This window comes from Lolium perenne, chromosome 7 (assembly GCF_019359855.2).
Source record: "Lolium perenne isolate Kyuss_39 chromosome 7, Kyuss_2.0, whole genome shotgun sequence".
Lineage (NCBI taxonomy): Eukaryota > Viridiplantae > Streptophyta > Magnoliopsida > Poales > Poaceae > Lolium > Lolium perenne.
The window spans coordinates 99,636,924-99,649,074 of NC_067250.2; the positions used below are offsets into that span (position 1 = coordinate 99,636,924).

The window sequence follows — 12,151 nt, forward strand, 5'->3', positions numbered from 1 at the left end:
AAACTCGCCCAGGCCGGGACGGCAGCTCGAGGGGAAAATGCGAACGGTGCACAGCGACGTCTGTTTGTCAGGGTGCCGCACGCACCCATCGGAGAGCCTTGTATTTTTCGCTGGGAGAGGTACACGACGATGCTGCCAAACTTTGGGCGCGCGCGCAGAGCTCTCGCCAGCGTTGCACTGGCCTCCAAGCAGGGGCGGAGGCAAGGGGGGGCGAGCAGGGGTCAGACCCCCCCCAATGGTTCGCCCCCCTCAAATCTCGGCAGGTATTACCCTTAGTTTCCTTCCAATGACAGTAGATAATCACGTGAATAGTTTTAAGAGCTAGCTTAGTCGCTGTAGCTTTGCTCGTGTGTACCGTGACTACGAAGACCAACTAGATAACTGGCCCATTTACGAAGAATAGGCCATCGTAGCGGCCTGGGACTTGCCCCTTCTTTTACCTATACCAAGCGTGAGTCTGGCCGCCGCCTGGTATTCTGCTCGGATCGATCCAATTTTGCATCTCCAGCGTCTGCTGGCGCTCGGCATCCGCTCGCGCCAGGCGACTTCCGCTAGCGATTCTGATCAAGCCTCCCTCTGGCGCGGTGCGGTTGTGAGGTTGAGACCATCTTGCCATCGGAGATCCCCCTCATCCCCATCCGTATGTGTATCTGTTTACTTGATTAAGCACTCTGTTTTAAAGCCATTGCTGTATACATGTGTTACCGCTGCTAGTATTAGCTTGCTTTTCTGATCAATCACAACCGGTTTAGATACAGACCAGCAATAATTTCTTTACTAATCCAATGAATTATTATATCTATTCCCTGCAAAAAAGACGTAATGTATATGTATTTAATTATTTTATGCCTAATGATAAAGAGTAAAGCACCAACAACAATTACAGACTTTTTTGATAAATCTCTCACTGTCCCATGAAATTTAATTTTGCGATATATATAGTGATATTTTTCTCCCTTATGTGATCAAAATTTTTTTCGCCCCCCCTATAGTCAAATCCTGGCTCCGCCCCTGCCTCCAAGGTCTCGAACGACATGACAAGCAAAAGATCCTCTGCACTTGCTGCAAATTCCAGACAGTTAATCGCTCAGCCTTGTCGGGATGTTACTGAATATTCGACAAAGAAGACCTAATTTTGTTCTATGCTGTGTTATGTGTGTCCAGTCGGACAACAGTAGATAGATAATACTACCTCCATCCTAAGGCTTAAAGCCTATTTTGAAAGCCCCAACGGCTGAATTTTGGAAGGGGGTATTTATACCCTCATTCTCCCTCCTTTCCAAGCTGCTCAATCATTCCCAAGTTCATCACCATTAGAGCCATCTAGATAAACACAAGAATCATAAGATCTCCTCCTCCACCCAACCAAAGCTCTTGATCTTTGGAGGTTCGAAGGAGAAGACCCCGATCTACATCTTCACCGAAGTGATTTGCATTTCCCCCTCATTTGCTTGAGGGCCCATTTGCTAGTGTTTCTCTTTTGAGAAACCCTAGTTGTTTGTAGTTGATATTGTTCTTTGTGTTGTTGTTGTTGTTGTTACAGATTTGGGAGCCTCCAATTTGGTTGTGGATGTGTGCCCCAAGAACCTTGTAAAGGCCCGGTTTCCGCCTCGAGGAAATCCCTTAGTGGACGTGGGCTAGGCCTTCGTGGCGTTGCTCACCGGAGACCTGAGTGAAGCTTTCGTGGCGTTGGTTTGGCTTTCGTAATAACCACACTCCTCCAAACGTAGACGTACCTTCTTGCAAAGGAACAGAACTACAGGAATCAACTCCGTGTCTCCGCGTGCTCCACTCTCGGTTACCTCTATCCTATTATCTCCCATATATATTGCGTAACTATATCTTGCTTAGTCGTTGACCTTGTCATATAGGTAAATTCACATAGCTGCATATCTAGAGAATTTACCTTTGTGTCAAGCCTAAATTGAAAAAGAACTAAAAATTGGTTAGCACCTATTCACCCCCCCCCCCTCTAGGTGCGGTATACGATCATTTCAATGCCAAATACAAAATTAATGTTATTAGATAGATAATGAAATATATTTTCATGTGCTATCTACGAAATATCATATTTATTGATAGATTATTCTAAAATTTTGGTCAAACTTTACTTGCTTTGACTTTTCCAAAAAAATATAAGCCTTAATTCTTGGGATGGAGGTAGTATGTGACCCGCCCCATCTCTACCCCCGGGGCAGCACCAACCCTAGCGCCACCAAAGACAAGGCCATGTGGCCTGCCGTGTGGCCGCTGCCACCGGTGAGGGCTGAGGTGGCGGTGGGCCCAGAGCTGAAGGCATCAGAGGTTGCATCATGGCAATGCCTCCTAGGTGGCTGCTGGGGACGGCACCGATGGCGTTTCGCTGCGCGCGGCAGCAAGGGTGGCACCCCTGGTCGTGCGATGGGTTTCTCCTGGGAATTACAGTTGGGGTGGAAGAGGCGAGCCGTAGGTCTAGGTTCCCGCCTAGATCCGTCAATGATGCGGCCGCCGGCCGCAGAGGCGGCGTGATGCACACTGCTGGCCTTGTTGTGGTGTCGTTGTGGGCATCTTGTTTGAGACGGACCAGAGGGCTGATAGGTGCGCATGAAGTCCGAGTTAGCTTGCCTCCTCTTCTAGCGAAGGGAGTCGGCTGGAAGGTGACGACAATGGGCCTGTCAATCTGCCTAATAAAGGTGTCGGTCCTAGGGTTCCGCTCACTCCATTATGGTTGCAAGCCCTCTTTAATCTGGCCGGCGTGTTAAGTTCACAAAGGCTCCGTTGGCTAACTCCATTGAGTGAAACATGCCTGGAGATTGCTAGATCAGATGAGATTCGGTCGTATGCATCTATGTTTTTCCGACCGTTTGGTTTCAGGAGGGAGCGGCGCGTAGAGCTACTATCTGTTGAAATCATGGGTCATGTCTTGTTTGTTCCATGGTGAAGTCAGAGATGAAGAGGACTAGTAATGGTGGTTTGAGTCTTCGTAGTGATGAGGAATTTGCTTGGTGATTCAAGATGCGTAGCAGCGGTATGAAAATGGGGCGGAGAAGTTCAAAGTCTGACCTTCCAGGATGAAAATCCAAGATTTATCCTTAATTGGTTATGTCTGGCAATGATTTTGTTGAAGATATTGTTTTGAGAGCGTGAACTTTCTCTATGGTGAAAACCTATGACCTATGATCAGGCGGCGACAACATCTGCGCATTGTTATCTTCTTGGAGACGTCGCTTTCTGAGAATTCGGACTTCAGTTGTTGCCTTCGTGCATGAATTTTTCTTTTTAGCTTCTTCTTTTTTGAGGTTGTGTGCATTCGTAATGCCATAAGGGTATTGCGTTGTTGGAGAGGATCAGTGTAATTGATATCTTTACGGTATTAATATACTCATATTATTATAAAAAAGTCAGAGATAGAATGATTATACTTATTGCGTTGTTGGAGAGGAAGGGTGTAATTGATATCTTTACAGTATTAATATATTCACCTTATTATAAAAAAAGTAAGAGATGGAATGATTATACTTATGCCATGAACGTCACGTGATCTTATTTAAATAACGTTCAAGATGACCGTCAAAATCTTACAAATGGCACACTACGATCAACATCCGTGGAGAGGCGAAGATTCACCACCATCGCAAAGGAACGGTTTGGCACTCTTGGCGACCGGTGCAACCACAACAGTTTGTGTATTGATGGCAACCAGGACGTCACCCGCTCCCCCCCTCCCCCGCCCCCACGCATTCGTGCAGCACCGGAGGCCAAACCCTAGCCCGTCGTACGGCGCCTCCCTCCATTTATCTCTCTCCCACCTCTATCGTGAAGCTCGCGTTGCCGCCAATGGAGGTGTCTCTCTCTCTCAATGTGATTTTATTTGGCCCCTAAAAACCAAGAAGTTGTTCGTCTACGAATCAATTTATGATATTAATCACAAGCTCGAAGTTCCAAATACTGAATCTAGTGGCATAGGGACTTTGGATAATCGGAAACAACAAAAGCTTCAAGAATCAGATTCCAAGTGTCTTAAGTTGAAAGACAATATATTTTCAGGGTTAGGGATTTTAACCATAGAATTAAGAGCAAATATGCTTAACAATTCAAATATTGGCTGCAAACACAAACTTAGATTTATTTTGATCTTTTAACTTTTTGGCTCTTCACATGTTTATAAATACCTTGTAAATATTCTAATTATATAATAAAATTTGCAATGGGATACTCTCCCACTGGGTACCATTAAAAGAATGGGTTCATACTATGGACGGGCCCAATTTTAGCCCTTTACTATGAACCTAGTATTAATGATTACTTTGCTTTATATGACGACGTGTAATGATTTGTCATGATCAATAGTATACGTATACACCCTTCATATGGTAAACTTTGACCATATATTTGGAAAAATAATCGACACCAATAATGTAAAATTTATTGTATTAGAATCTTGATAAAGTATACTTTCATATTATATGTGTTCGGAATTATGAATATTGATATTTTTCTTATATGCTTGGTCAATCTTTATAAATTTTTACTATAACTAAGCCGCACAAACGCTGGGAATTATTAGCTGAAGTGACATTTCAACCAGAAGTTTAAATTCATGCCAAGGCATCTAACAAAATGCATGTTAGTTTGAGAGCAAAAAATCACAAAACCACAACAATTGGGTTAGCATTTCACGGTACCATAATAGTAGAGAATTTTGTTCACTTACCCATAGCTACTGGGGAAAGTTTTTCGACTGAACCCAAATCTCATGTTTTCAATCATTTGACTGTGTTTCCGGCACATTAGGACCATCGGAAGCAGACACACATCAAGGTAGCCGGTTTCTCCTCCCGGTCTATTAGCCCGTTTTCCCGGTAGACCCAATGCTTATCCCAGCTGACGCGAATCCAGCCCATTTTTTTAGGGTGAGACACACCTTACTTGGGTTGGGCTTTTTTCCCCCTAATTTCTATATAAGACATATGGGCTAGGCCAAATCTTAGGGTGGGGCCCCACCCTTCCACCCTGTTGGCTCCGCCACTCTGAGCTCGCCTGACCACACCCGTCCGGTGGTTTGGTCGAGCATGATATGGGCGCAGATGAACAACTGACAACAACGAGGAGCTGCGCAGCGGCTTGTTGGCGGCGTTGGCCGGACTCATATAACGAGCTAGGTTACTCTGTTTCAATTGAATTTCAGGTAACACAGGACGTTGGACAAAGGTCTGGGCGTTTGCAGAAAGTTTGCTGCTTGAATTACACGAAACAGTAGAGTTTTTTTTGAAACAAGCTCTGTAAGGAACTATAATCCGTGTATTAGTTAGTCCAATTCTCTACACCGGTGGAGACATCAAAGTAGCCGGTTTCTCCTCCAGACCGATAACCCGTTTCCCCGTTCGACCCAATGCCTATGCCAGCTGAGCTCACTTGACCTCACCCGTCCGGTGGTTTGGTCGAGCAAGGAGACAGACAACGGGCTACAGTAGGTTACTCTGTTTCAGTTGAATTTCAGGAGACACAGAAAGTTGGACAAAGGTCTGGGCGTTTGCAGAAAGTTTGCTGCTTGAATTACACGAAACAGCAGGAGAACAATATATCAGACTGTTACTCTGTCAGAAACTATAATCCGTGTATTAGTTACTCGAATTCTCTACACTTATCACCAGTAAGTATCAGTATATACGGTATAGTACATGAAACGAAACAACGAAAGAAAAGTTGTTCTTTTCGTCAAGAAAGAATGAAGAGCCCTCCCGATGAGGGAAAAAGAAACAAGAGCAAAAGAATGGGGATGAATCGCAAGAACTCGATCTCTTGCTCGTGTGCCTAGCTAGTGGCCTAGTGGCCGGGTCCCTTGGGGCTGGGCCCGGCCGGCAACCTCGCCAAGAGCAGCTCCACCGTCGCCCTGGCCTTCTCCACCGCCGGGTAGTAGTACGCGGCCGCCACCTCGCCACCGGCGCGGGGCAGCAACACGTGATCCGCCGGCACCGGCCTCGCCGCATCGGCGACTTGGCACGTCGTCGCTAGAAGGACGGCGATAGCCGCCATCGCGAGAAGAGCGCGCCTCGTCGATGAATCCATGGGAGGGATTAAAAAGACCGCGGTTGATTGATCGCAGAAGCGAACTGGTATGATCGAGATGCTGCTGCTGTGCTCTGCGCTGAGCTTGCTCTTCTGTTGTTCTTGTATGTCTGAACTTGTGATGTGGTGTTGGTGGTCTGGTTGGTGCTCTATATATGATGATTTTGGGCAGGGCCAGGAATTCTTGCAGCGTACGGTGTGCGCCAGGAATTCGTTGGTGTTGACCAGGGTAACGCAGGAACGATCAAAGTTGGGGGGAGGGGAACATTGACCTGGTAGCTCGTGCGTGCAGCTTGCGCGTACCTGCAATCTGTGAGCTAGAAAGGTGTACTTCAGTACTTGGTGGCCTGTGGAAAACGGGAAAAGTCATAGATATTATATTCAGACATTATGTTCTCCGCATGAACAAGTCAAAATACTATGTGGGTCGTCATCGTATTATTCTTCCTCCTCACCGCCGGAGCTGCGGCGGTCAAGCATGTGCGTACGGACGCCGTTGATTTATGCTGCTAGCGAGCTTAACTGACTCCAGTTTTCTGCACGTTCAGACGATGTGCAGATAGATTACTGAACGACCTTTGCTGGTTTCCCGGAAGCAAGGTGCGCACGAGCAGAGACCACTGCTAGAGAGAGACAAACAAAGGTTATCAAGGACGATTCTCTGAAGCTTCACGTCTCCACGATGATAAACACGAGGTGAGGTCGTTGCAAACGGTTACTGCATGGTGTTAAGAGTGTTCCTCCTCTTCAGAGTTCGGCTGCTCCCGTCCCGTCCACTGTGATAGGCTGCACTGGCTGGTTCCAGGAACCAACCAATTCGATCCAGCGTGCTACCTAAATCTCCGTCACGTAAGAAAAAGACCATTCCCTTCCATCCTAAAAACTACTTATCCTGAATTTAGGTAAAATGTAAAATAAAATTCGTCTAAATTTATTGAACCTACACCATGTATTTAGGGCGAGAGGGGGCACTATGTTTAGTAGCAAAATATTTTTGAAGCATGTCAAAAATACTACAGTTTCTCAAAATAGTATAATTCCCAGTCGACTTTGAAACCATAAAATTACACAGTGATTTATGCAAGCATGAATTGCAAATGAGATTTATCTAGTTGCAAATGTGTTGCAACTGAGATAAAATGCTTAAACTAGTGTATTATCTTGTGATTCGTGTTAGTCACACTAGCAGAAAAAGGGCGTGTAATCCCGGTTGGTAAGGCCTTTAGTCCCGGTTTTGAAATCGGGACTAAAGGTTCTTCCCTTTAGTCCCGGTTGTAAAACAAACCGGGATTAAATGTCTCGCCACGTGGGCTGCTGGCGCGCGTCGAGGAAATGACCTTTAGTCCCGGTTTGTAACACGAACCGAGACTAAAGGTTATTTCGTTATTTTTTTTTAATTCATTTGGTTATTGCCCAATTATTTTTCGCTCTTTTTTTTCCTATTTTTTCAGAATTTCTAGTATTTTAGTTATTTAACTAGTTTAGTCTCTAACTACACTTAATCTCTAACTACGCTTAATCTCTAATCAAATTACTTACCCATGGTCCAACTTCCCGCTCGGTCACCCATCCTCCAACTACTCCAGCACTAGCACGCTTAACTTTCAAGTTCCTTTCCTGTCCCACTTTCAAGAGCTTTGCGCGCATGTTGTGATACTAGTATCATATCAATTATATTAACATGTTGGTCGATGTCACACATATTTATTATTCGAATTCCAAATAATTATTTTAATAAACAAAACTAATGACGTAATAACATGTTGTGGTAATGGTATTATAATTTTAGTTTTTTTAAAATATTACTTTTTTAATTTGTATTATAATTGTTTTTAAATTTATTATTTTTTAATATATTTTTGCCAAACTAGAAAATTTGAAAATCTAAAAATTGGCTAACTTTATGGTTAAGTAATAGTAATCTTTATGCATGATGTAATTATTATTTTAAAATTTTAAAAAATATAAATCCTAAATTTCTAGCAAAAACTCAAATCTTCCTGCTTTTATATTTTTATTTGGAATTCGGATGTAACTTTTTCCCACGATGATTTTGATATATTATACGTTTTTTTCGACGTCGTATGCAAAAGTTAATGCGGTTTTGCCATTTTCCAAACATTTTTTGCAAAAAAAGTGAAAATTCAAATTTGTTAATTTTCCCTAATAGTAGGTTGCATAACATACAAGAATCTGAAAAGATTTTTTTTTTTTGAATTTTCTATCTTTTTTTTAATATTTTACAGTGTTAAAAAAGGCGATCCGGGGGGGGTGGTGGAGGTGCATGGGGAGGCAAAAAAACCAAAAACCCTTAAGTCCCGGTTGGTAATACGAACCGGGACTAAAAGGTAGACCTTTAGTCCCGGTTGGTAATACGAACCGGGACTAAAGGCTTTTGCCCCATAGGCCACCCTTTAGTCCAGGATTGTATTACCAACCAGGACTAAAGGGTCCAAATGAACCGGGACTAAAGGGTTTTCATGATGAACCGGGACCAATGCTCCCCGTTGGTCCGGTTTGGTTCAGAACGGGGACATTTGCTCCCAGGGGCTTGGGACGAAATGTCTCTTCTCCACTAGTGTCATAAGTTGTAACAGGGGTCGCAATTGTTACAATTGTCCCAAACTATAAGATTGCTTCCTGATCCGCGCTACGCATTAATTGCAACTTACTTATTCCGTTAGACTACTCATAGTGGGAGTAACTTCACTAGTAACTAAGTGTCCAACTCAGCAAATTTGCCTATGTGGCAGTGAGTTAATGAGGAGAGAGGAGGATGGAGTAACATAGCTAGTTACTGTAACATCACACTTCTCAAGATACAATGAGTCTATAAGCTAATTAATGAAGACATATATGATACTACTTTGATGTTACTAACCACTATGAAGGTAATAACATAGAGTAGTAACATGTGCTTCCCACTATGACTAGTCTTAGGGATATAAGGCTAGAAGATCGATTCGCTAAGACCAAGAATGTACATATCTTTTTTTCATTAATTATTTCATGCAACTATATAGTTTCACATGCATGATTGAAGGGAAGGGGGAAGTGGGAGAGCACAATAAATAAGAAAGGACTTATAATTTCTAGCAATAAAAAAAACTTGTGGTCTTATGATCCCTAGCGGAGGGAGTAGGTTGCAATTGATATTCGATGACATCACTTGCGTGAGAATTAGGTTAACTATCGGTTGACTAGTCACTCCCCAGTTTTATTATACTTTGATATGTTTGGTTGTGACTAAATATTGTGAAATTAATACTGCACTGAAAACATGTTATTTTTGAAGTATTGAAAAGAAAAACCGAAACTAAAGTATTGCATGCCCAAACATTTGGATAATATCACTCTCTTCCATAGTATAAGCCACTCTAGCAAATTAAAATAATTTGCTAAAACAACTGATAATATGGAAGCGGAGGTAATATGTTTTTGTAATACTCGTCTTAAAAACACTAAGGTGCCAAACTGAGCCTAAAAGCATCCACAGTATTGTCAAATTCTAAATATGCCACATAACGAAAAATAGAATTGGTGTCAAATCGCTAAGTTTTTCACAATGTGTAGATTGTAAAAAAAGAAAACTCACATAGGGTAACAATATGTTGAATATGCTTTGAAGATCTATGTTCTTAGGGAGTGGCTAGTTCTCAGTCAACTCAAAACTAACTTCGTTCTTAGTCAGATGATATCATCAAATCTCGGTTGCAACTCATATTACAACTGATAAATAGCATAAATCACGAAGCAAATCTAACGGCGTAGAACTTAACGTATGGAGCATGAACTTAATTCTCAGCTCTCAGCTAGATGAGAACTATCAAAACCCATGTTCTTTCTCCCCAACTTTCCATAGCGTGCAACAAAGCGAGATGGTAGAGAGAGGGAAGAGAGAAAGACAAGCAAGTATCGAATTTTTTAATGGATGTATAAATTTTCCACATCCTACTTTTAGCTGCGTGTGCCCTAAACATCTGTTGAAGAAACCTTGGGTGTTAATTTTTCTGTCAACGCTGTGGATTTGACGAAGCTGAATGGTCAGTCAGTCACATCCCCGTGGCGGGTGAATTGGTGCGTCATGCGTGGTGTTGCGCGCGTGCAGCGAGTGGTGGAGACCGGAGCCCGCGGCTTCCGTTCTATCCACTCCGCCTCTTCTCCCGCCCGCCTTCGTACCTACGGGCTCCTCTGTCTCCTCTCCATGGCCGCCACCGCCACCGCCTCCCCCTCCGCCTCGCCGCTCCTTCTCCGAGCGCCGAGCTCCGCCTCCAGGGCGTGGCTCCGCACCGGCGGAAAGGCGTCGTCTTTCAGAGGTAGCAATTGCAGGGCGCTGAGGTGCACGGAGGCGCCATGCCGCTGCAGCGCTTCCACTGCAAGCTCGGGGCAATGCGGAGGGGCTGACGACGGCAGAGTCGTCGTCTCTAGCAGCAGCAGCAGCACCCGGAGGGGCATGATCGGCGCGGTGGTTCTTGGTGTGTCGTCGTCTGCGCTCTGCCTGCAGGCCGCGCTCGACGCCGTCGCCGGGGGCCTGCCGCCGGAGGAGAAGCCCAAGCTCTGCGATGACGCCTGCGTGAAGGAGCTGGAAAATGTACGTTGATTCCTGCAGAGATTGAATTATTTGCTGTCAAATTTCGTGGATTCGACACTAGGCCTTAAAAGCTGTTTTCTTTCTTGTGCCATTTTCAGGTGCCTATGGTGACTACTGAATCTGGTCTGCAGTACAAGGATATCATAGTCGGCCAAGGGCCGAGTCCACCCGTCGGTTTCCAGGTGCTCACCCACATCCCATGCAAGACACTGCGTGCAAACGTGTACGCGCTTGATCACTTTTTAATTGCCATGTATCTACGTAGGTTGCTGCAAATTGCGTCGCCATGGTGCCACCTGGGCAGATATTCGACAGGTGAGACTGTGAGAGATATCTGAACATTTGATGGGTGACCGACTGACAGTGCATTCACCGTGTGCCTGTTCAGTCCGAACTTGCAAAATTCAGAAAAACTGATTCGCTCTTTCATCTTCTTAACATGTCCTGGTGTGTTGTGCAGCTCGCTGGAGAAAGGCCAGCCCTACATATTCCGTGTTGGTGCAGGACAGGTATTTCTACAATGTTGTTATGCGTACCATGCGCTTCTGAAACGTTTACTACTGAAACTGACTCATCCTACCACAAAATTGACCTGAACGTAGCAGCCATAATTTACTTTATAGTGAGCTCAGCTTATTCCGCAACACATATGATCCTTGGTCATAGCGCAGTTAACTGTATTTAACTCATTTTTGCCATCTTCAGTGAGTACCCGTAACTTGGAAACATGGCTTGCTAGAAAATCTGAAAAGGCTGTATGCAGTTTACAGCTTCAAATTAAGTACTAGAAGGTTTGGCATGGTGTCAGGTGTTCATACTTGATCCTTTTTTTTTGTGATGCTAGGTGATAAAGGGGCTCGATGAAGGGCTCCTGACGATGAAAGTTGGGGGATTGCGTCGGTTGTACATACCCGGTCCGGTAAGTAGTATCGCCTCGCCGAGTTTAAGAAAACAATGCTGATACCGCGAAATAAACAAATGGAGAAACCAAAACAAAAGCTAGCCTGTTTTGCATGACAACTTCACCCTTTTCTCCAATGATCTGTCACTGTTTCTTCACTCTGGGTAAAGGTTGTGATGATTTTTCATTTGTGTTGATCTTAACAGTTGGCATTTCCTAAGGGCCTTACTTCAGCTCCTGGAAGGCCAAGAGTGGCCCCAAGCAGCCCCGTCATATTCGACGTCAACCTATTGTTCATACCAGGTCTTGATGATGAGTGAAAACAATTGTATCAAACATTTTACAGGAGGAAACTGAAGCCAACAGTTTACTGTTTTTGAATTACCATGTATGTAGAGTGACAATTGTTTCCGGCAGAAAATTATAAGGCAAGTACATAGCAACGTTGGTGGTGACTGGAATGGGTAGCCTCAGTTATACAAAGATATGTGCTAATTCTTCTACTATCTTGCCTAGTGTTTTATGGGAATATTTGATGTGCTCAAGACCTTCAGTGAAGTGTCAGGTTCAGAATGCAATAGTCAGATTTACTCATGAAAAAAAAAACGAAC

General features: G+C 44.1%; 1 protein-coding gene across 1 annotated transcript; it reads left to right on the forward strand.

The window, feature by feature from the left end:
* Positions 1–10,117: 10,117 nt before the first annotated feature.
* Positions 10,118–12,093, forward strand: LOC127316506 (peptidyl-prolyl cis-trans isomerase FKBP16-3, chloroplastic). Its single transcript, XM_051346921.1, has 6 exons — positions 10,118–10,639; positions 10,738–10,821; positions 10,905–10,954; positions 11,100–11,148; positions 11,484–11,558; positions 11,747–12,093. Exons 1-6 carry the CDS (start codon positions 10,133–10,135, stop codon positions 11,858–11,860), a joined length of 879 nt encoding a protein of 292 aa, XP_051202881.1. The 5' UTR covers positions 10,118–10,132; the 3' UTR covers positions 11,861–12,093.
* Positions 12,094–12,151: the final 58 nt, after the last annotated feature.